The sequence below is a fragment of the Delphinus delphis genome, chromosome 1 (assembly GCF_949987515.2).
Source record: "Delphinus delphis chromosome 1, mDelDel1.2, whole genome shotgun sequence".
In the NCBI taxonomy this organism is placed as follows: Eukaryota; Metazoa; Chordata; class Mammalia; order Artiodactyla; family Delphinidae; genus Delphinus; species Delphinus delphis.
The window spans coordinates 15232397-15257371 of NC_082683.1; the positions used below are offsets into that span (position 1 = coordinate 15232397).

General features: G+C 51.0%; 1 protein-coding gene across 1 annotated transcript; it reads left to right on the forward strand.

Annotated features, from left to right (window-relative positions):
* The first annotated feature begins 11514 nt into the window (after positions 1–11514).
* PLA2G2F (phospholipase A2 group IIF) lies at positions 11515–19456 on the forward strand. Its single transcript, XM_060027776.1, is given in 8 exon segments — positions 11515–11630; positions 12518–12579; positions 15060–15166; positions 15169–15206; positions 16358–16384; positions 16605–16687; positions 18986–19074; positions 19076–19456. Coding segments are annotated over 8 exon segments (903 nt in total).
* Positions 19457–24975: the final 5519 nt, after the last annotated feature.

Below are 24975 nucleotides of genomic sequence, written 5' to 3' on the forward strand. Positions count from 1 at the left end.
GTAAGAGAGATTTATATGACCTTCCCAAATAGTCAAGCTAATTGGCGCTTTTAAAGATCAGGACAGGGGCTTCCCTGGTGGCTCAGTGGTTGAGAGTCCGCCTGCCGATGCAGGGGACACGGGTTCGTGCCCCGGTCTGGGAGGATCCCACATGCCGTGGAGCGGCTGGGCCCGTGAGCCATGGCCACTGAGCCTGCGTGTCCGGAGCCTGTGCTCCGCAACGGGAGAGGCCACAACAGTGAGAGGCCTGCGTACCGCAAAACAAAAACAAAAACAAAACAGAAAACAAAACAAACAAACAAAAAAGTCAGGACAGTGGCTACCCATTGAGGGGCATGGTGACTGGAGGGGTTTCTAAGAGGGTTTCGGGGGTGCTGCTGAGACCCTGTCTCTTTGGGTATTGGTTACATTGGTGAGTTCATATTCTGAAAATTCATCTAGCTGTTCACTGTTGTTTCTTTTGGCCACACCATGTGGCACGTGGGATCATAGTTCCCCGACCAGGGATCAAACCCGTACCCCTCCAAGGGAAGTGCAGAGTCTTAACCACTGGGCCAGGGAAGTCCCCAGGCTGTTCACTTTTGATTTGTATATTTTCATGTATATGTTATACATCCATAAATTTGAGTAATAACAATAATAATGAAGATCATGACAGTAAAAGCAAGTGGACTCAAACTTCACTAGGAAGTATTGGCTTGGCCAAAAAGTTCATTCGGGTTCATTTTTCCCGATTGAATTTTTTGGCCAACCCAACACTTCAGATACCCTTCTAGATGATCACATATCCTTCTGGACGATCAGATAATCTTTCTAGATAACCCAATATCCTTCTAGGTGATCCAGTATCCGTCTAGATGATCAGATATCCTTCTAGATGTTCAGACATCCTACCAGATTATGAACAACTGAAGTTGTGTAGTAGAAACAAATTTCTACTTTGATATCAGGCAAATCTGGCTTCGAATTCTAGCTTATTCACAGCATTACTTTGATTACATTACTTCATCTCCCTGAACCTCAGGTTTCCCATCTGAAACTGGGACCAGTCACGCTTCCTCTGAGGCTCGTTGTCATGATTACAGGTAGAACGGTTGGCACACAGTAGGTGGTCAGTAAATGCATGGCACCTGGTGACCCCTCCGCCCAGGAGAAAAGAGTTTAAAGTTCTGACCTCCCCTCACACCTCAGGCCCAGGGACTCTTGCTTCTAAAGGATGGAGTTGGTCACAGAGCAGGGAATTTCCACTTTGACCTCTCAGACAAGTGGCCACAGAATTATTTTCAAAATCACTCAAAATCCCCCTCCAGGCAGCTTCAAGACGGTCATTGCTTGAAGGTTCTTCTTGTTTTCAGACTTGGCCTGGGCCCCTGCTGCCTTCCTCAAGGTCACATCACCCTGGGGGGCAGCAGAGCCTGGGTGTTCAGGAGGTTAGACAGGCCTGGTGTGGATCCTGACTCCCCCTCTGCTTCCTCATCTGTGAAGTGGGCTGGAGGAACATGAGAATGTCCAGCTATCAGAGTTCTTGTGAGGATTCTGAGACATGGGGCACAGACGGTGCTTGTTGCAAACGGCAGGTGTGGGTGGGGCCTGGTACCACTTTGCACAAGTTGAATTGGGTGGAGGTGGTTTGACCTGCCTCAGGAGTTGGGGGGTGTGACTGTGGACACCAAGAGATTTGTCTGGTGGCTTTGGCCGGAGCCCTGTGGAGAGAGCTCTGCAGAAACTCCAGGCGTAGGCTCTGGTCACTGGGAAGGGCTCTGCAGGGCACAGGGGACAGAGGGGTGCAAACGTGGTGCAGGATGGGTGTGGCTCTGAGGCTGGAGGGTAGGGAGACCCCACTGGGCCCCTGAAGGCCCACAGCTTTGGGGTGCTGAGGCCTCCAGGAACAGCTGTGGAGGTGGGTTTGGGGAGCAGAGCAAAAGACTGAGAGCCTGGGGTTCCCAAGGCTACCTTGGAGACTCCCAGAAATAGCGGCAAGATTTTACTTCGTGGGGACTTAGGGAGGGGCTGACTTATGTGGGCCAGACAAGAGGCCAGAGGCATTTCTTACTGTTAATCTGATTCCCCCAGGGGCCCACAGCCTCTTGAGAGATGGAATATTTCCTGCCATATCAGAAAACAAAGGATGTCAATGTCATCAGCGATTGCAGCCCCCCAACCTGAGCCGGTGAACCCTGAGAAAACTCAGGAAGGGAAGACTGCCTGCCATCTAGCAGCCATCAGACTGCAGCCACTCGCTACGACGAGCCCTGAGGAACCTCAGGATATGAAAACACAGGATACTGGCCTCAGATAGCTGAGGTGCATATCAAAGGAATGATTTCAGTGAGCCCAGACTCTTGCATCTTCCCATACATAGAAAAAATGCTAATTCCTTAACTTGGGATATCTGGTTTTTTTAATTCACAATAATCTTTTGATCTTCCTGACTACCTGCGCTTTGTTGCAAAACTCCTATGTATTCTAGCTCCCCACCTCCGGGGAGCAGTTCTCTCAGGGTTACTTGAGATGCTGCTTCCAGGGCTTGAAGTCCTAAAAATTCCCACAGAATGAAACAGGACTCTCAACTTTTAGGCTGTGAATGTTTTTTTTTAAGTCGACACTCTTGAGACCTGGTGGAAGGGTCTACCCAAGAGACACACCATTCACTCCATAGGAAATAGCAATGTTTTGCCTTTTACATGAGGTCTTTGATCTCACCATGTGTATGGTGGGTATCATCTGTCCCATTTGCGGATGGGGTTAGTGGGGCTCTGAAGGATCAAGCCACTTCTCAGGCAGAGCACCGGCCAGACCCAGTCTCCTCACTTTCAAGTCTGATTCTTTTCCAGTGGGGCATCGCCATGGGCTATATGCACAATGGGTGGTGTTATGGGCTGAACGTGTCCTCCCACCCTGTAAAATGTATATGTTGAAGTCCTAGGCCCCAGTATCCTATTTGGAGATAGGGTTTTTAAAGAGGTAATTAAGTTAAAATGAGGTCATTAGAGTGGGTCCTATTCTAAAATGACTTGTGTCCTTATAAGAAGAAGAGATTGAGACATAGACAGGTACAGAGGGACAAAACCATGTGAAGACACAGGGAGAAGATGGCCAGCTGCAAGCCGAGGAGAAAGGCCTCAGAAGGAACCAACCCTACTGATACCTTGATCTCCGACTTCCAGCTTCTAGAACTGTGAGAAAACAAAATTCTCTTGTTTAAGCCCCACACTCTGTGGTGCCTTGTTATGGCAGCCTGATCAAGCCAACACAGTTGTTAAGAGAGCCCAGAAATAATAATGGATGCATAGGCAGGCTTCCTGGAGGAGGTGAGCAGCTGCTAGTCATTGCCCTCTTTCTTCTGCTTGGTCCTCTTCCCCTCCCCACAATGTCCACATGCACCGTGCCTGCAGTAGAGACCTGGTCTGAGGGACTGGCCTGGTCCTCAGGCTGCTGCCTGTAACCAGGCTTTCCCTGGCTCACAAGGCTGAGCCCAGCTTGTTGCTTCAGTTTCCGCCTCCATAAAATGGGAATAATGTCCTTTGAAGCCTCCCTCCTCCAGGGTCAACTGCTTAATGATTAGGAATTATTTGGCGATATAGTCATTATATATGTGTGTGTATATATAAAACATTTTTGTTATAAATGTAGAAGCAGTATATGTTTCTTAACTTTTTGTTTCTTTGAAAGTCAACTTTATCGAGGTACAATTTCCACAAAATTTGGTATAGCCAGTCTTTTTAATTTCCGGCCCTCTAATAAGTATGTAGCAGAATCTCGTGTGGTGTTAATTTTCATTTCCCTAATGACTAATGATGCAGAGCATCTTTCTCTATGCTAATTTGTCAATCAATATCTTCTTTGGTGAAGAGTCTGTTCAAATCTTTTGCTCATTTTTAAAAATTGAGTGGTTTGTTTTCCTATTATTGAGTTTTGAGAGTTCTTATATATACTCTGCATACAAGTCCTTTATCAGATGTGTGATTTGCAAATATTTTCTTCTGGTCTGTGATGTGTCTTTCTGTTATCTCAGTAGAGTCTTTAGAAAAAGGAGAAGTTTCGTTTTCCTGAAGCCCAATTTATTGTAGGCTTCATATCTTCTATATTCTCTTCTGTATATCATGCTTTTGGTGTTGTACCAAGAAATCTGCCTAATCCAAGGTCACAAAGATTTTCTGCTACGCTTTCTTCTAGAAATTTTATACGCTTAGGTTTTACATCTAGGTCTATGATCCATTTTTTAAAAGAAGATTTTTGAAAAGTTTTGGTAGAATATACACAACGTAATATTTACCATCTTAACTACTTTTCACACTGTCGTGCAACCATCACCACCATCCAGCTGCAGAATTCCTTTCCTCTTTGCAAAACTAAAACTCTGTACCCACTAAACAAGAACTCCTAATCTCGCCCTCCCCCTCCCCTCCTCCCTGGCAACACCATTCTTTCTGTCTCTGAATTCGACTCTCTAAGTACCTCATACGAATGGAATCATGTAGTATACGTCCTTTTGTAACTGACTTATTTTACTGAACGCATGCCCTCAATGTTCATCCAAATGGCATGTGTCCAAATTTCCTTCCTTTTTAAAACTGAATAATATGATCCATTAAAAGAATAGCTTGGGGCTTCCCTGGTGGTGCAGTGGTTGAGAGTCTGCCTGACAATGCAGGGGACATGGGTTCGAGCCTTGGTCTGGGAGGATCCCACATGCCGCGGAGCAATTAGGCCCGTGAGCCACAACTACTGAGCCTGCGCGTCTGGAACCTGTGCTCCGCAACAAGAGAGGCCGCGATAGTGAGAGGCCCGCGCACTGCGATGAAGAGTGACCCCCACTTGCCGCAACTAGAGAAAGCCCTCGCACAGAAACGAAGACCCAACACAGCCAAAAAAAAAAAAAAATAGAATAGCTTTACAGAAATATAATTTGCATATCACACCATTCATTTGAGTGTATAATTTGATTTTTTTTGGTATATTCACCGTTATGCAACCATCACCACAATCTAATTTTAGAACATTTTCAACATCCCCCAAAGAAACCCTCCCCATTAACAGTTACCAACCTCCTCTACCCCACACTCCCTCCCCCAAGCCCCAGGCAAGCAATAATCTGCTTTCCGTCTCTATAGAGTTGCCTAGTCTGGAATTTCATATAAAGGAAATCATATAATATGTGGCCTTTTGTGGCTGGCTTCTTTCATTTAACATAATGTTTTTGAGGTTCATCAATGTTATAGTTCGTATCAATATTTTATTCCTTTTAATTGTTGAATAATGTTCCATTGTATAGATATTCCACCTTTCATGTATCTATTTATCAATTGATGGACATTTGTTTTTCCCTGCTTTTTAGTTATTATGAATGATCCTGCTATGAACATCTGTGTGCAAATTTTTGTGTGGGTGTATGTTGTCATTTCTCTTGGGTACATACCTATATACCATATATATAGCCATCCTAGTGGGTGTGAAGTGGTAACTCATTATGGTTTTGATTTGTGTTTCCCTAATGACTAATGATGTTGAGCAACTTTTCATGTGCTTGCTGGTCATTTGTTTATCTTCTTTGGAGAAATGTCTATTCAAATCCTTCGCCTATTTTTAAATTGGGTTGTTATCTTTATTGTTGAGTTATAAGAATTCTGGACCCAAGTCCCTTAACAGACATATGATTTGCACATATTTTATCCTATTCTGTGGGCTGTCTTTTTATTTTCTTAGTGGTATTGTTTGCAGCACAAAATTTTTAATTTCGATGAAGTTCAATTATTTATTTATTTATCACTTGTGCTTTTTTTGTAGTATCTAAGAAACAATTGCCTAACCCAAGGTCACAAAGATCTACTCTTATTTTTTCTTCTAAGTTTCTTCTGAGTTTTATAGTTTTAAGCCTTACAGTTAAATCTATCATCCATTTTGAGTTAACTTCTGTGTATGGTGTGGGGAAGGAAACCAGTTTCATTCTTTTGCATGTGGATATCTAATTGTTTCAGCACCATTTTTTGAAGACCTCTTTCCCTATTGAATTATCTTGGCACCCTTGTTGAACTGTGATCCATTCTGGTTAATTTTTGAATATGGTGAGATGTATGGATGAAATTATCTTTTTGCCCTCCCTCCCTCCCTCCCTCCCTCCCTTCCTTCCTTCCTTCCTTCCTTCCTTTCTTCCTCTCTTTTCTTCATATTGATAGTCAATTGTTCCAGCACCATTGTTGAAAATCCTCCACCAGGGCTTCCCTGGTGGCGTGGTGGTTAAGAATCGCCTGCCAATGCAGGGGACACAGGTTCGAGCCCTGGTCCGGGAAGATCCCACATGATGCAGAGCAACTAAGCCCGTGCGCCACAACTACTGAGCCTGCACTCTAGAGCCCGCAAGCCACAACGACTGAGCCCGCGTGCCACAACTACTGAAGCTTGCGCGCCTAGAGCCTGTGCTCCGCAACAAGAGAGGTTACTGCAATGAGAAGCCCGCACACAGCAACGAAGAGTAGCCCCCACTCTCCACAACTAGAGAAAGCCCGCATGCAGCAATGAAGACCCAATGCAGCCAAAAATAAATAAAAGAAACAAAAAGAAAGAAAATTCTCCACGGGATTGCCTTTGCACCTGTGTCAAAAATAAATTTTCCATAAATGTATAGGTCTAATTCTGGATCATCTATTCTGTTCCATTGATCTATTTGTCTATCTTTATACCAATCTACACTGTCTTGATTAAAGTAACTTTATAAGCCTTAAAATCAGGTAGTATAAATCCTGCAACTTTGTTCTTCTTTTCAAAGTTGATTTGATATTCTAGGTCCTTTGCATTTCCATATGAATTTTAGTAGCAGCTTGTCAATTTCTACAAGAAAGGTCTATTAGGATTTTGAATGAGAGGGCATTGACTTTAGAGAGCAAATCGCGAGAATTGGCATCTTAACAATATTCAGTCTTCTGATTCATAAACATGGTCTTTCTTGATTTCTCTGGGCATTGTTTCATAGTTTTCAATGCACAAGTCTTCCATATATTTTGTCAGATTTATCCCTAAATATTTCATATTTTTGGATATTATTGTTAAAGTATTTTTTTAATTTCATTTTCCAGTTGTTTATTGCTAGTAAATAGAAGTACAATTTTCTTGTATTTTCATCTTATATCCTTCTCCCTTGCTACTAAACTCAGTTATTAGTTCTAGCAGGTTTTTTGTAGATTCTACGGATATTTTTTTTTACATGGACTATCATGTTTATGCCAATAGACACAATCTTACTTCTTTTCCAATCTGAATGCCTTTCATTTCTTTTCTTGCCCTAGTGAACTGCCTAAAACCAACAGTAAAACATTGAATAGAAGTAGTGAGAGTGGAGATTCTTGTCTTGTTCCTAATCTTAGATGGAAAAGTAATCAGCCTTTCCCCATTAAGTACGACATTAAGTACGATGGTAGCTGCAGGGTTTTTTTTGTAGATGCCCTTTTTCAAGCTGAGGAAGGTCCCTTCTATCTCAGTTTTCTGACAGTATTTTTCAAAAATCAGGGACGGATGTCAGATTTTGTCAAATGGATGGGTTTTTTTGAATTTATTAAGGGGTTTTCTTTTTTAGTCTGTTAATAGGGTCTTTTTAGTCTGTTAATCATTGATTGATTTTTTAGTGTAAAACCAAACTTTCATTCCTCACTTGATCACTTTGTATTTTCCTTTTTATAACTTGTTGGACTCTGTTTGCTAACATTTTATTAAGAATTTTTACATCTATGTTCATGAGAGATATTTGTCTGTAGTTTTATTTTCTTGTAATGTCTTTATCTGGTTTTGGTGTCAGAAGAATAGTGGCTTAATAGTATGAATTGGGAAGTATTTCCTCCACTTAAATTTTCTAGAAGAATTTGTGTAGAATTGTGTCCTCCCAAAATTCATATGTTGAAGCTAACCCCCATTATCTCAGAATGTGACTGTATTTGGAGATAGGGTTTTAATTGAGTTTAAATGAGGCCATTAGGGTGGTCCCTAATCCAATCTGACTGGTTTTTATGAGAAGAGGAAATGTGGACACACAAAGAGACAGCAGGGATGTGCATGCACAGAGGAAAGACCATGTGTGGAGCCGTCTGCAAGCCAAGAAGAGGAGCCTCAGAATGAAACCAACCCTGCCGACACTTCGGTCTTGGACTTCTAGCCTCCAGAAGCGTGAGAAAGTGAATTTCTGTCGTTTAAGCTACCCCGTCTATGGTACTTTGTAATGGCACCCCTAGCAGCCTGATACAATTAGTATTATTTCTTCCTTAAGTATTTGGTTACATTCACCTGTGAAGTCATCTAGACCTGGGGTTTATTTATGAAAAGGTTTTAAACTGCATGTTCAATTTGTTTAATAGAGGTAGGGGTTATTTCCAGTTGAGTGAATTCATGTTTTTCAAGGAAAGTGACTGTTTCATCTTAGTCATTGAATATACTGCCTTACATTCATTTTAACACAAAAAAATGACAGACAGTAAAACCACCAGTTATTCTACTGTCTAAAAATAACCACGGCTAATGTTTTGCTGTATATCTTCCAGATAATTTTTATGCATGTGCCCATCCACCCCTCAACAACCGCCCCCCCCTTTTGTTTTTAGTTTCCAACAGTCTTTTTTTTTAATTGGGGTATATTTGCTTGACAATGTTGTGCCCACCCCGCTTTTCTTTTGTTTGTTTTACAGAATTGCTATTACCTTTAATATCCAGGTTTTTTGTATCGTTAAATCTTTGTAAACATAATTATGGATGGATGGTTAATCATTTGCTTAACTAATTCCCTAACTTAACGGGCTTCTGATGGAGGAGCGTCTAAAGAACGCCGCAGTCAGCATCCTCTTTCATTGGTCTCTGGGAGCTACTCAGGTTTGTATCTTGGTTTATAGTCCCAGAAGTGGAATTACTGGGTCGACCAGTCTATTGTTGACCTTAGATATTGAGCACTCTGCGATTGGGGGAGGAGGGGGGACGGAGGGGGAGGGAGGGGGAGGGAGCGGGATGGAGCGCCCATCCTCCCCTCAAGGCACCAAGCCCAAAACCAACGCAGCCAGTGGGAGTGTGTGATGAGAAAATGGCACAGGACTATGTAGAGACTCTCAGGGCCTCCTCCGCTGCCCGCCCCCCCCAACCCCAGCCATGGCCTCCTTGGCATAGATCTAAGTGCCTCCTGGTTACCTGCATGTTGGTGGCTGTATCATCAGTATGTGGACTGGACTGGGCCTTACTTCTTGGTTCTTCCTCCTTTGGAGTGAGTTATTAACAGGTATCTGCAAAAATCAAAGCGAGTACTGAACTGTGCAGGCAAGTGAAGGCAGAGACCAGCCTTACCCTTCCACCTCCACGCTCTGTTCTCAGGGAGCTCACAGTCTGATGCGGCAGATGCAGCCCCTGTCCCAGGAGAACCCCTGGCTTTTTTGGAGGAAATGATAGTCTCCTGTTCTCCAGGATCCCTGGTTTGAGTGCAATGTCAAGACCCACAGACCGAAACACATACAGGTGCCTACAAAAGACTGTATAAGCAAGCGCAGGTCAACACCTTCCACGCAGGGATGTGTGATTGGACGCAGGGGGGCTTTTCTAGGATAACTTCCTGGGAAAGAGAAGGGCCTGGACCCGCAGAGAGGAGGTTGGGCAAGGGAAGGGTGAGGGCTGGGAGAATGGGGAAATGACACGTGGGATTGGCCAGCCAGTTGGTTTGGTAGAGCCAGAAGCGCAAGCGGGAAAAGCTGGGGGTAGGAAGGGAAATGCTGGTGGGGGGGAGGGGCGGTTCCCATCTGTTCTGTGCCAGCAAGTTTGGGACCACTCGGAGGGAAGGGCCAATGGAGACGATTTGGAGTTTTCACTTCCAATGCTACTCTTCTTCCCCCCTCCCTTTTTCCCCTCCCATCATCTCAGTTCACCTCAAGGCTGGAGAACAGGCCTCTGTTTGGTAACAAAGAGGTCTTTATCTGAGCACCTGCCGCATGCCCCCATAGCACACAACACCTGTAATCTGTTATTATCTGTGAGCAGAATCCTTGCTCGGTGATGCCCGGTTATACACATCTTACAGCTGAGAACACAGAGGCCAGGGAAGGGAGCTATCCTACCAGGATCTCAGAGTCAAGAAGTCAGGGTGCTGGGATCGGAGCCCCTGTCTGTGCAACGGTCCACACTGCCGGGGGCTCCCAGGGCTCCAGCCCCGCTCTGTTCCTCCCTGCCCCATCTTTCCCCCACACATGCCACCCCCAAAAAGAGGCAAATGGCACTGACCCCCAGGCCACCAGGATCTCAACCAGAGGTGACTGGGCCCCCCAGGGCACATTTGGCATGTCTGAAGATACCTTTGTTGTCACAAGTGGGGGTGCGGGGGGGGGGAGGGAGGAGGAGAGGAGCATGGGGAGGGGTCACTACCAGGTCCAGTGGTGGAGGTTAGGGATGCTGCCCAGCCCCCTAGGATGCCTAGGGCGGTCCCCACCGGAGAGGTGTCGGGTCACATGACAGAGGTGGTGGCACAGAGTAGCCCAGATCTGCAGGCTCGCCCTTCCGAGTGTGAGCTGGGGGCTTCCTGCTGGACGCGTGTGCCCGTGCCCCTCCAGTCTTAGCCAGAGGTGGGCACCAGCAGCTTGCAGATGTGGGTAGGCAGTTCTCTGCAGATTCTGGACTAAAGCCCTTCCAGATGTGAAGGGATGGCTTACAGATGTGCGCATATCCACACGGAGGGCCTTCCGGGCAGAGCCTCTCCTTGACTCAAACTTGCTTGGTCTCCTTGAACTCTTCTTCTCTAGGCCTCAACTTCTGGGCTTCCGTGTCCGTCTAGGCGTTGTCCAGTTTTAGCATGACATCTGCTAAGTCACTTCAGCCAGGATCCCTCATCCTTGATATCTGATGGGGTTCCTCACCCCCCCCACCCCCACCAGCCCCAGGTGATGTCTGGTCACCCTGCCTCCCTTCAGCAAGAATCCTATTAGGTGGGTTTACCCAGAATCTCCCCAACCCTGATGTTTCCTCTTGGGAATTTCCCATCCTCTGACCCCCACGCTGTTGCCTTGGCTACAAATTCCCACTTTTCTTTGTTCTGTTTGGAGTTGAATCCAATCTCTTTCCCTCACCGCAAGACCCCATCATAGCAGTCCCTACACTATACCATGGCCCCCTTGAATAATTAGTCTGCCTTGCTGTCCTTTAACAAGTGTCACTGGATAATTTTTTCATCCTTTTCAGATGGGAAGAGAGAGAACTTTGGGCTAATTTCCTTTCAGATGCCTGGGGAAGGGCCACCTCCTCTTCAGGTGCATCCACTCCCACGCCTGCCCGCAGACCTGAGCACCCTGGAGTGGGCGTTACCCGGCAGCTGTGGGCAGGGCCGTGGGGGGAGGTGGAGCGTCCTTTTTCTAGGCCATGTGTCACCTGCGTCCTGCCCTGGGGCATTGCCCCGCACTACTCTGCCACTGCAACAACGAGAAGCTGGGGCCTGCTCCCCGGAGACTTTGGGGTGGATCGTGGCTCTCCTTGAGAGCCCTATGTTCCTGGCCCCCCAGAACCCGGAACATGGCAGATGGGGCTCAGGCCAACCCCAAAGAGTTCAGGAAGAAGGGGCTGGTTAGACACCCCTCTGGGTGGAGGGGCCCGAGCCTCAGGGCCTCTTCTCCTTTGAGAAACTCCAGGTACATGCCTGCTTCCCTGGGATGGAGCCCTCCTTGGAGAGCAGCAGGGATGAGGGTGGGGAACTGGCTCCTAGAATCCATTTCTTCAGAAAGGAGAGCTCTGAGTCTCTGATGGTGGCTGAGATATGTCATTGCCTTTTTAGCACCACAAGGGCCTTTGGGATCATCTAGCTAATCCTTACAGGCACTTGAGGCCCAGAGAGACTAAGGGATCTATGGATGGTCACACAGCATTTTGGAAGTAGAGCTGCAGCTAGAACCCAGGGACCCAGGTCTCCTGGCTCCGGGAGCAAGAGGCAGCCAGCAGCTTGGGTCACGTGACTCCCTGGCGTGCATATGGAAAGGGGTTGGTTCTGATCTGTGACAAGGTCCAACTCCATGAGACAGGAGCTCCCTGTCTTGGAAGCTGATTCTTGCTCAGAGTGGGAGGGAAGGAGGCTCCTGGTGCCTGTGGGCTCTGCCATCCTGGGGTCTGTCCCAGGAGGTGGGAGGTGCTCAGATCTTCCTGGAGGAGCTAATCACAAGGCAAGGGCAGCAGGAAATGGGGCATCAAGAGATGGCGTTGGGCTTCCCTGGTGGTGCAGTGGTTGAGAGTCCACCTACCGATGCAGGGGACACGGGTTCGTGCCCCGGTCCGGGAAGATCCCACATGCCGCGGAGCGGCTGGGCCCGTGAGCCATGGCCGCCGAGCCTGCGCGTCCGGAGCCTGTGCTCCGCAACGGGAGAGGCCGCAGCGGTGAGAGGCCCGCGTACTGCAAAAAAAAAAAACACAAAAAAAGAGATGGCGTTGACCACACCTGTAACGAGGTCCAGGAGGGAGCCGCAGGCCAGGAACCCCACACAGGGGGAAGGGACGGACCCAAGACCAGGGTTTCTTCCTCTCTCAGGTCTTACCTGGGGATGAAGACGTTCATCACCATAGCATCCTGGCCCGCTGTGGTGACTGAAGGTGCTGGGAAGCTCCTCCTTCCCCGACACCCACAGCCCTTCTGCTGTGACTCACCCACAGGTCACAGGCCCTCAGGCCTGCCATTGGGTCTCTGCTTCCTGGCTCTGCCCCTGCCTGGCTTCATCCCTTCTCTGGGGCTCTTTACTCCTCCAGGCACCTGTAAACATACCCGGGCGGTCGGCATTTACTATTTACGGACCTCAAGGATGCAGGGCCCGCAGCTGAACAAGCATCGTAAAGTGGTGGTGGTGGCTTGGCGTCAGGGCACTTAGGGACACCAGGGTGCTTGTGTACATAGGAAAACGTGTTTGTGTACGTGTGTACATGCAGAGCTAGTGAGCTTGCGTGCAGATAGCCGCATGTATCTATGTGTGTGTGGGTGTGTCTGAGCACGTGGTGATGTCTGTGTGTAACGCACATCAGGATGTTGTGTAAGTGTGTGTTCACAGTGGCGTGTGTGTCTCTAGAGCGTGTATATGAAAGTAGGCTGTACACATCTTCACACGGCAGGTGTGTAGCAGTGTCTGGGTGTGAGATGTACCGGAAGACATGGAGCAGGTCTGGGGGCCTTCTTCCTTCTTCTTTCTGGGGGGCCCAACCCCCCGGACAGCTGAGACTCCTGACACACAGGCAGGCATCCTGGTGGCAGTTGCCCTGTGTAGGCGGAAGATGGGCTGAATGTCCCACTGGCTTTCTGTCCACCTGTTCAGCATTCCCTGAACCCAGCCAGGTTTGAGACGAAGGAAGAAAATATCAGAAACGAAATAAGGTTAAATGTGGCCAGACGTGAGAAACGGTTGGTTGAATTCAGGCGAGGTGACTTGTTATTTAGAACGTAACCCCTCGAGTTCAGCCGGGCCCAGGGGCCTGGGACAGAGGCTGCTGCCTGAGCGAATGCAGGTTTTGTTTCTTCCACTCGGAGTGGAACGTGCACGTGGCCAGTCTGGGTGCTGTGTGTGTGTGAGAGTGGGAGTGCGTGTGCATGTGTACGGGCATGGGGGGTGAGTGTGGGTCTGCTTGTGGGACTGTATGAGTGTGGGAGGTATAGGGGAAGGGCAGGCCTGGCTCAGGGGCACAACAATTCCTGGGAGGGGGCACCATGGGGGGAGCGAGGGTCTGGTGCGTGCCAGGCCCCGAGAGCGGGCCTGCCCGATCTCTGGGAGCTGGGATTGTTATTCCCATTTTGCAGATGGGAAAACAGAGCCCCAGGGAGCTTTAGTTCTGGACCTGCCTCTGTCTGACTCCAAAGTCTGTGCTCTTCCCACTGAGGCATGTGGAGGTGGTGAGTCCCTTGTCATCACTAGCGATGTTGGACAACCACGTCTCCAGAAACAAGTAATTTCAGCCTTTGGGTTTCCATCCAGTCTCCGTTTCTGAAATTTTTAGCTTCCTCCCTCTCCCAGTACATTTCCTCTTTCAGGCCGTGGAGCTGGATGGGGGATGTGGAGAGAGTTAGGGTTAGGCTGAACTGGGTGCCCAGCCCCGGGCACAGATGGAGGAGCCGGGTTGGGGGAGGCATCCCAGCTCTGGGGCACACAAACTTGGGTTCAGGTCTGGGCTCTGCCACTTCCAGGCTGCATGACCTGGGCAAAGCTTCACCTTTCTGAGCCTCAGTTTGCTCATCCATAAAATGGGATGACAGCGGCCCTCCAGCCTGTGTGGGTGGTGGCCTCAACTAGGTAAGGACCCAAATGCCAGGCTTGATGTTGACTCAGCAGTGAGCCAGCACATCTGGGAGCCCAGGAGGCAGGGAAGCAGGGGAGGGGAGAATATGTCCCTGGGGTGAGCTGCCTGAGGATGCCGGGAAGCTGATTTTGCTGGTGTAGGAAAGGTTGTTGCACTACCTGTGAGACAAGGACAAAGGGGAAGAAATATATACGTGTGTGTGTGTGTGTGTGTGTGTGTGTGTGTGTGTTCATTGAATGATGCACTGGCCCCAGGGCCATGTGGGGACGCTGAGTCCCTGCTGGGAGCTGAGGAGCCAGGCCAAGCCAGAGGGGCCCAGCATCGTGTTCAGAAGAGCATGTGGCATTTGTGAAGCCCCTTAGAGTATATAAGGCACTGGGCTCTCACTGGCTGGGTCCAAATTCTGCTTCACCTCTTTTCAACCATGTCTTCCTGGGGAAGTTACTATACGCTCTGGGTCTCAGTCTCCTCATCTGTAAAATGGGGATAATATCAGCACTCTGTAGGGTTGCAGGGAGCCCTTGATGAGTTAATGCATGCAAGGGGCATAGGACAGTGCCTGGCAAATGCTATTATTATATTCTCAGGGCCACAGGGCTCAGTGTAAGGATTGTGTAACGCACCATACCGGCTGCTTTGAAGATTGCCCCCTCCTCCTGCTCTGCTCTCCCTCTCCTGCTCCCTCTGTCCCTTCCCCTTTCCCCAGCCCTGGGGTGTTGGAAGGACAGCCAGTCAAACAGGAGAGGCCACGCACAGGGCAGGGAACTCACAGCACCCCCAGGGTTCTCTTGCAGTCCTGCCCACGGCCCACAGCAGCCTGCTCAACCTCAGGTCCATGGTGGAAGCCAACACAGGGAGGAACGCCATCTTGTCCTTCGTGGGCTACGGCTGCTACTGCGGGAGGTGGGGGGGCGTGGCCTGCCCATGGATGAGGTGTACTGGTAGGTCCTGGAGAGTCTGGTCTGCTGGAACCGGGCAGGGACAGTAAAGGTCAGACTGTCTCCATCTCTGAGAGGTGGGAGACGCCCCTTCCCCCAAGGAGGAGGCTTGTTTGATGAGTTAGTGGCCAGAAGCCTGACCTTTGACCCGTGTCCTCCTCAACCATCTTGGATATTTTCTTTTCTTTTCTTTCATTTTTCTTAAAGTGTATAACATTGTGGGTTTTCTTTTTTAATTCTATCATTGGCATGTTTATTTTATTTTTATTTCTTTTGGCTGCAAGGCTTGTGGCATCTCAGTTCCCCAACCAGGGATTGAACCTGGGCCCTCGGCAGTGAAAGTGCAGAGTCCTAACCACTGGACTGCCAGGGAAGTCCCATCTTGGACACTTTCCATTGTCCCTTTCCAAGGTCTTGGGCTTGGAGGCATTTGAACTTCCGTTCTCACCGGAAGGAGCCTTTGACCTGTCTCCAAATACACATGAGAGCAATAGTCACACAGCTTATACTTGACAAAGGCAAGGGCTGTGACCACTGGCCCCTCAGACTGGAGGCTCAGGTGGACAGGACTGTGCTTCCTCCATCAGACTGGGGGTTCCTGGAAGCCATGGCTTATCCTTTGCTCCTGTCTCCGCCCGAAGCACCAAGTCTGGTATCAGCGGAGGCTTCATAAATGCACGTTGACTAATTACCTGCCCTCCACCAGAGGGGATGGGACAGCCACACCACATTTGCTTCCTGTCCCCCATCCCCAAGCCCCACTTAACTCTCCAGGCCTTTGTGTCTCCCTGGCCATCGTGCACAGCCAGGTATAGCCCCTGCATCTAGCCGGTCTCTTCCTACTTTGACTTCACTCAGGCCCCTCCCTCCCACCCTGACCCCTCCTGCAGCTGCAGCCAGGGCTCCAGGGGGTCGGGGGGAAAGCTAGGGCTCTGGGCGGAGGGCAAAGGGAGGGGATCACGGACAAGAACCTGGGGCACTGGCCTGGTTCTGCCCGGCTGTGTGACTTAAGGCCAGTAACTGCCCTCTCTGGGCCTCAGTCTGAAGGTCTGACTCGTGAGGGACAGGAACAGATGATCATGATAGAGGTCACTGCCGGTGGGAGAGGGGCCAAGCCTGGCTATGCCTGCCTGCTCTCCTTTCCCCGCCCCTACGTGCTGCCATGTCCACGACTGCTGCTACCAGAAGCTCTTTTTTTTTTTTCCTCTCTGCGGTACGCGGGCCTCTCACCGCTGCGGCCTCCCCTGCCGCGGAGCACAGGCTCCGGACGCGCAGGCCCAGCGGCCACGGCCCACGGGCCCAGCTGCTCCGCGGCATGTGGGATCCTCCCGGACCGGGGCACGAACCTGCATCCCCTGCATCGGCAGACGGACTCTCAACCACTGCGCCACCAGGGAAGCCCCAGAAGCTCTTTGACCTGGGCTGCCACACCTATGTGGACCATTACGACTACACCATCGAGAACAGCACTAACATTGTCTGCAGTGAGTCCCTCTCCCACCATCGCCCCTTCCCCTCACGGAAGTGTGTACTGCCAGCCCCCTCAGCCTGTGCTAGGGCCGTGGGCCAGGTTACCAGATGAAATACAGGATGCCCAGTTAAATTCAAATTTCAGATAAACAATGAAAGATGTTTTTATGTAAGTATATCCTAAATACTTTAGTTTTATACTAAAAACTAAATGTTAGCATGAAATTAGTAAGTATTAGTATGAAATGAAGAATTAGCATAATTATATCCCATGCAATATTTGGGATATACTTATACTAAAATATTTATTGTCTGAAATTCAGATTTAACCAGGTACCTTGTTTTTCGTTTGCTTGTTTGTTTGCCAAATCTAATAACCCTGGCTGTGGCCCTGGCACATCTCCCTGATGTGCTCGGAGCCCCCGGGCCTGAACTGGCCCCCAGGTGCCCCAGTCCCTGAGATTCCTAAGCTTCGGAGAGCTTAGGGAGTGATCCTGATTCAGTGGGTCGGGTCTTGGTGGGGTCCAGGACTCTCTGTTTTTAATCAGATCCTCAGATGATCCTGAAACTTTGTGTCAGGCTGGCATGGGAGTCAGGGGACCTGGGTTGGAACCCATGTTCTCCCAGCATGTATGACCCTGGGCAGGGTCCTTCCCCACCTGGCCTCAGTCTCCCCATGGGTACATTGAGGGGTTTGGATCTGAGCAGACCCATTCCCTTCTAGTTCTGTCATTGGGACCCCAGCAGATGAGGTGACCCCATCCTAGACACCCAGGGTTTCTGGGGATTCGAGGTGTTGGAGCCAGGCCTGGCAGGTTCCCTCCTTTACCATGGACGCATTCCCCACCTGAGGGGCGCAGCGTCCAAGCTGATGGCCCAGGTGTCCCTGCCCAGCCCCTGCTAGTGCCCCACCCTGGGGTAGCAGGTGCCCCTTGGCCCAGCCCCGTGGGCAGCCCTGGGCTCCCTTTGTCTCCTTATCTTCACCAGGCTGTGTGTCATCCCTTACTAAGAGCTCACAAGCAATGCCAGCTTTGCAAAGATACTCAAGACTCCTGTTCTCTGGGAAGGAGTCTGGTGGGGAACTGGGCACATCTGGGGACCCTCGGCAGCCCAGGGCTGTCTGGTCCTCATATTCTGCTGTTCAGATGTGCGGTGGAGGGTCTGGCTTGAGAGAGGAGTTCATTAAGCAGTTCATGGAGAGGAATTTCCCTCCTCAACCCCCAAGACAATGGACTAACCCAAGCAGTGGTTTTCACACTGGGTTCTGGGGATTTCTGGGGTCATCAGGTCAACTGCTGTGAGAGCTAGTGGGGGGTCGGTTATCCCTGGATCGGTGGTCCAGCTGGCTCTTTAATGTATTTTGTAGCTCTAGTGGCTGTTTAAAAAAAAAATTTTTTTTATTCTTATCTTTTTTATTTTGGCCGCACTGGGTCTTTGCTGCGGCGTGCAGGCCCCTCTAGTTGCAGCTCTCGGGCTCAGTTGCAGTATGTGGGATCTTAGTTCTCCAACCAGGGATCGAACCCGGGCCCCCCCTGCATTGGGAGCGCAGAGTCTTAACCACTGGACCCCCAGGGAAGTCCCCTCTTTCGGCTGTTTGATATGTTAGTCTTTGGCCAAGAGTTTCACGTCAGAGAAGGTGTTCTGCTGATGGAGAGTTTGCAAGTTTGCAAACAATTGGGCTAGTGGGTGGTTCTCGAGAGGTGTTCCCCGAACCTGCAGTATCAACAGCACTTGTTAGAAGAAGCTCTACGGGTGGGGCTGGGCAGCCTTGGTTTTCAGGAGCCCTCCAGCTGATTCTAATGCGCACCTAAGGCTGAGAACTATGGGGTAGATGATTTCTGAAGGCCCATAACAACTACGACAGCATTTGCTCCCTGGGACGCACTGAGCTAAGCTCTTTATAAGTGTTTTTCTCACTCCGTCCTCACCACGAACTCCCTCCAGGGTGGGTGTGCTGTGATTCTGTGCTTGAGAGAGGCCTGCGATGGTAGAAAGTAACTGAGCTGGGGGGCGAGTTCCTGACGCCTGAGTTTCCGTCCCAGCTCTGCCTTGGGTTTGCTGGATGACTTAGGCAAACGCACCCTTTCCTGGGCCTCAGTTTCCCCTGTTGACATTGTTCTGTTGGGCTTCAGGGGTTCTCTGTTTCCCATGCACCAGGGGCACCTGGAGGGCTGTGAATGCAGAGGCTGGGCCCCGAGTGTCTGAGCCTGCAGGCCTGGAGTGGGCCCGCTGACGGTGCTGGTGCTGTTGGCCCGAGACCACCTTCCGAGGTCCACTGTGACCTCAGAGTCTGTGTGCTCCACTCCCCACAGGCGAGCTCAACCAGACGGAGCGTGACCAGCAGACGTGCGAGTGTGACAAGAGCGTGGTCCTGCGCTTCCAGAAGCAGACGTACAGGGAGGAAGGAGCATGGCAACTACCTCAACATCTACCGCCAGAGCCCCACGCCCAACTGCAGCATCTATGGGCCCCGCCCCCCGCCCCTCCCTAGCGCCCTCTGGGGGCTGACAGAGAGGAGGGTTGGAGGTTCCGGTCCTGGGGACCAGCCAGATGGAGCAGGTGGAGGTGGGGGCGGGTCGGGGGCCTCTGGGCTGCCCTCCTCCCTGGAGCCCTCCGGCGAGACCGGCCCCAGAGGACTCAGAAAGGCCGGGGCCCTGGCCACCTGGCTCCTCCAGCCCAGACCTGGGTGTGGCTTCATCCTGGACGTGGCAGGGGGCATGTGCCCTGTTGGGGTCTCTCCCGAGTGTGGCAGGCAAGACCTACGAAAGACTGGGGGCCTCTGAGGGAGGGGGGCCTCTCACTGGCACTAGCTTGACGTCCTCAGCCAGGCCCTCAAGGCTGGGGCCCGGAGTCTTCGAGAGCCAGACCTGGGGCGCCCAACATGGGCCCAGAGCTTGGCGTGTCCTAGGACCAGGTTCCCAGGCAGACAGAGCGCTGGTCACAGGCCTGGTTCTGGGGCCCCTCGGCTGCTCCCAGGGGATGACTCAGGGTGAGCCCTGCTTTGGGAGCCTTGCAGCCCTCCAAAGCCCCTTTGGCAGGTGGCCCCATCCTGGCCTTTGTCAAAGTAGCACATGAGTCCCAGCCCAGACACCACAGGATGGTCACGGGGCTAACGTCCCAGGCCTGAAGTCTGGCCTCAGTTACCCAGAGGGCCTCAGAGCACTGGGCACTGACAGAGCCCACATGCAGCGCCCCCAGGCGCACACTCAGATGTGTCCCCACCACTCGGGTCCTCTGCCGACCCATTCATGTCAGAGGCACACCCTGGCCGCCGCCCTGCAACGCTGAACTGCTCTGAGGGGCGCCCCGACCCTAGGCTGCCCGGGTCCCTGACAAACGCGGGAGGGGGAAGCCCCAGGCCTCCAGGCGCTCCCCCTGCATCTCTCCCCGCGCAGCAACCAGGCCAGGGCGTGGAAGGGACCAGAGCACTCTTTCCCCGGGCAAGGAGAGGCGAGGCTGCAGCCTGGCCACAGAAGCCCTCTCGATGGGGAGGAAGCCGGGAGCTGGGACCCACCTCCGTGAAGAGGAGACAAAGGCAGGAGAGACCAGGTCCAGGCAGGAGGCTGTGGGGAAGATTCCAGAAGGCAGCAGGATGTGAAGAGGGAAGGGAGGGGAGAGAGTGGGAGAAGTGACACAAGGTGAGGGCCAGACATCCAGACCAGAGAGGTTGTGGCAGGAGAAGAGGGAGCAGAGGAGCCTTGGGGGTGGGGTCCCCCCTGGGGCCCAGGTTCCCGCTGGGGTTTGTGGGATTACGGGCAGAACAGGAGGAGGGTCAGGCCTCAGCGGGCCCGCTTTCCTGACTCTGCCCCAGCACTGCTGTTTCCCCAGCTTCCCAGTCCTTCCTCAACTCGCCTCTTGACCTCAGGGTCAGCGGCCTCCAAGTAGGCAGCGCGCCCTGCCTCGCTCCACCCTCTGCCTTCAGCCAGAGTCAACCCTGAGGGCCACTGACCCCCCGGGACACCGAGAACATCCGCCAAGAATCCTGGCCCACCCTGCGGCCGCCGAGGACCACCGGCACGGGGGGAGGGACAGTCAAGACGAACACAGGCAGGGAGGGACGTGGGGGTAGGGAGAACATCGACAAAAAAGACGGTAGGACTCGACGGAGCCCCGCCAAGCTGCAGCTTCTAGAAACCCGCCTTGGGCTCTGGAGGCAGCTGTCGCTGTGTGTGGGAGGCCTCCCTGCTGCTCAACCCCTGCTGTCCTGCTGGCCGTGGGGTGATGGCTGTGGTCCCCCGTGGGCCCGCACCCGACCTGCCTAGTCACCGAGATGTTCTCAGGAGCCCACCTGCTCCTGAGCTGACCCCACCTGCTCCTGAGCTGACCCCATCAACTCTGAGCTGAAGCCCCGCGCCCCCCCAGCAGGAATGGAGCCAGGATGGGGAGTCCCCCAGAGGCGGGGCAGCAGAGGCCTGGGCCCCTTGCCTGTGGGAGCCTGGGTTTCTGGCTGTGCCCCTCTACCCGTGCGGACAGCCTCCCCTCCTAAAAGTCTAGGTGTTGGGACGGGATTCTGCTGCTAAGGGGTCCTGCCTGCCCCCTGCCTCACCCCAGACTCTCCCAGATACTGCAACCCCCAGAGATTGTCCACAGGACGTGGCACCCCTCCTCAAACTAATAAAGGCCTCCTACCTCCACTGCCCACTGCTGAGTCCTCCTTGGCAAGGCACCCACTGGCCAGGGAAAAGCACAGTGGCTCCCTCCCGGGTCTACAGCTCTGGGGAAAGTGGGTTCCCTGACCCTCAGCATCGGGCAGGGCCTATCCCTTTCCCGCTCCTGGTCTGGGCGAAGCAGCCCTCCTCCAGCAGAGACAAAACTGTTGGGAGGGTTGGAAAGTGGGGCTGTGGCCCAGCGGTTGGACAATGATAACAACTACTGGGCTGAGTACTTACTAGGCATCCATGTCCACAATGCTCTCCCTCTGCCCCATCCTTTTCTGTTGAAAAAACCGAGGCCCAGAGAAGGTAAGTAACTTGCCCAAAGTCACACAGGTCATTAGTGATGGGGCCGGGATCTGAATCCTCAGCATCTGACTTTTAATGTCATCTCTTCGCACCTTCTTAATGATGAGTTGGGCAGCTGGGGTCAGTGGGACAAGTGACTGAGAGTCCAGCAAGGCGCCAGGTCCTGGGTCCTGGCCTTAGCCTTTTCCCTGTGATGGGCATCAGTTTCCCCAAGTGCAGAGAGACCAGAGCCAATGTTTCAGATGCTCCCCAAGGCCATGGGTTTTCCTGGGACTTCTAGGGGTGATCTCTGGGGAAGGGGAGGCTGAGCAGATGGGGGTCTGAGCCCCCCACCTCATTCTTCCATGAGCAGCCGTGCTTTTCCCGGGTTACATATTGATCCTTCACATGAGCTACTGTAAGAAGAAAAGAGAGTCTTCAGCTAACGTTTTGAAAAGCCCTGGACATGATCATCCATCGGTTCATTCATTCAATGGACCTATCCCCATGGTCTCCTATGGACCAGGCATGAGGCTGGACTTCGGGGTAGACACCACTTATCAGACACAGCCTCTGCCCCCAGGACCCCACAGCCTGGGAGGGAGAAGCAGACACGTGGACCGATACCCTTGACATAGGGTGCGAGGTGGTGTCAGGGGAGCACGAAGGATGCAGCCAATCCTGGAAGTGGCCCCCAAGGGGATGGGGTGGAGATGGGATGGTGTATTTGATGCCTCTGGAGGTGGCGAGGGGGAGTGGGGTCACAGTGTTTGAAGAAGGGCTCTTTGCTTCTACAGTATGCGTGGTCTTTCTCTCCTCAAGTTAGTGAGGTCTTTTATGCAGAGGCTCGAGGAGGGGCTGGACTTGCTTCCCACTGGTCTGGGGGCTACCATTAATCAAGACTCTCTCCTTGACCAACATTTAGTCCGGCTCCTCTGAGATCTTCTCTCAGCTAGGTCTCAGCATTTGGGTTTCTATTGCCCCGTTTTAGCAAGAATCCTGCCATGTCCGTTTAGTGAGAATCCCTACGCACCCTCAATACGTGATCAGATTCCTCATCCTCCACCAGCCCCTGGGTGATACCTGATTACCCCACCTGCCTTCTGCAAGAATCCAGTTAGGTCGGTTAAGCAAGAACTCCCCAGCTCTTATCAATTTTCCACCTCCCCCACCCCCTGCTATAAACCCTCACTTAAGAAATGTAAGGATTTGAAATTGTATTTGGAAATGAGCCCGATTCTATACTGGTCCCTATTGCAATAGTTCTTGAATAAAACCTGTTTTGGCCGCTTAAGCTACTGTCCGGCTCTGGTTTTCTAGGAGTTGTGACTCAGATGGAATCAGATTCATCCTTGGACCCCGGGATCTCTGCCAACTAAAAGTTGTCGCTTGCCATTCTTGTTTCTATAAGAATGAACTCACCAGCCACTGCAGCCTCTGACCTTCAACACCCCCTGAAAGGAGTTCAGGGTGGAGATCAGGAATGAGGCCCTCTGTGCTCTGGGAAAAACTGGCAGGACAGGTCTTCAGATAGTTAGATATTTTCAGGAGAAGATTTTATGAGCTCAATTTCTTGCATCTTCTCGTATCTAGAAAAGCACTAAAATCATTAACAGAGACATCTGTCTCCTTGTGACTAGCAGCAACCTTCTTGACTAATAGCAACTTTTGTCAAAATGTGTGCCTGACTGCACCCAAATCACACATATTCTGACCCCTCCCCCCTTTACCTCTTTGGAGCAGCTCCTCGGTGCTATTTGAGATTCTATAGTTCTCATTTTGCCCCAAATAAAACTTAACTCGCAACTCTCACGTGTGCATTTTAAAAAATTCAATACCTCTCACTTTCAGTGGGAAAGTATAGCACAGCCTCGTGGGTTATTACGTTACAGTCCCGTTCATTGTCTTTGAGCTATTTTTCGCCTCTTGGCTAGATTCCATTTTCCTTTCTGCTTTGTTACCTGTCTGTAAACGGAATGAATCCTGCCATCCTGCACATTTGGTTAATTCTTCTAATTTTCTCCAAAATCTGGCTACAACTCTTCAGATGAATGTTTCCAGTTTTTCTCCCACCCTCTTGACTTGGAGTCACTGAGAACTAAAACCCAACTGCCCAGATCCTTACTGGGACTTTCTAAAGAAGCCGTATGAGCTGAAGCTGGACGCGTCCACGCTCTTCTCCAAGAAACAAACGTGACCATGACACCGATGTCGGTGCCACCACCAGAGATGATGCAAACTGCAACCAGGAAGACCGATGGGTTGCCACTGCTCTCCTCACTTCACCATCCACAGATGCTTCAAGCTCAACATCTAGAACTCTCAACTGGCTGTCCTCTGAACCCAGAAACTGGGTTTAGTTGCTCCGATCATTAATCTTTGTTTTTCTTTTTTTCATAGCTATCCCCCTCATTTAAATGCTTGATGGTTCACACCATCGAGAAAATACCCTTTACTACCAAGTCTCAACAGATGGTTCCACTGGTCACTAAGGAACAAAAAATGACCAATCGAGAAAGGAACTCATATTGTTCAGAAGAAAGAAGATCTCCTCTTTCCCTGAACCAGAGGAGGGACTGGCAAAGACTCTCCCCTTGACCAAACTTTGGGCTCCTCTGAGAATTTTCTCAACTTGGCCTCAACCTGTGGGCTTCTGTGTTCATCTTTGCATCATTCTTGTGTTTCAGCAAGAATCCCGCTATATCAGTTTAGGGAGAATCCTCACCCTTCCTCAATATCTGATCAAATTTCTCACCTCTCACTAGTCCCCAGGTGATATCTGATCGCCACGACCTGCCTTCGGCAAGAATCCTGTTAGGTCAGTTTATCAAGAATCCCCTACTCTCTTAGCAATTTTCCAGCCACTGATTACCCCCACCCACCCTGCTCCTTAGTTAGAAATCCCCACTTTTCTTCGTTTTATTAAGAATTGAGCCCAGTTCTATACTGTCTCTTTTCCCCCACTGCAATAGTTAATAAAATTACTTTTACTGCTTTAACTTCTGTCCAGTTCTGATTTTCTACAACACACCATCTCTGCCCAGACCTAGGTCAGTCTTCCATTCTCAGAGAAGCACTGCCCCTTGCCCCCATTCTTCAGACCACCCCCCGCCCAGGGAGTGGCTGTCAACTCTTTTCTAGAACTTGGGCGACACCTAGTGGTCACGATAGGTCACCACCTATGCTTTGCTCCACACCTCCTGCCCCTCTGGGTCTGAACCCAAAGGGAGAGACCCTGCCCCAGGCTGGCAATGCCCAGGAGAGCACAGGAAACCATCACTGTCACCTCCACCTTACCAGTGCCATCGACACTGCCTCTCACAAGGAGCAGACTGGGTGCAACCCTGGCTCTGCCGCTCATG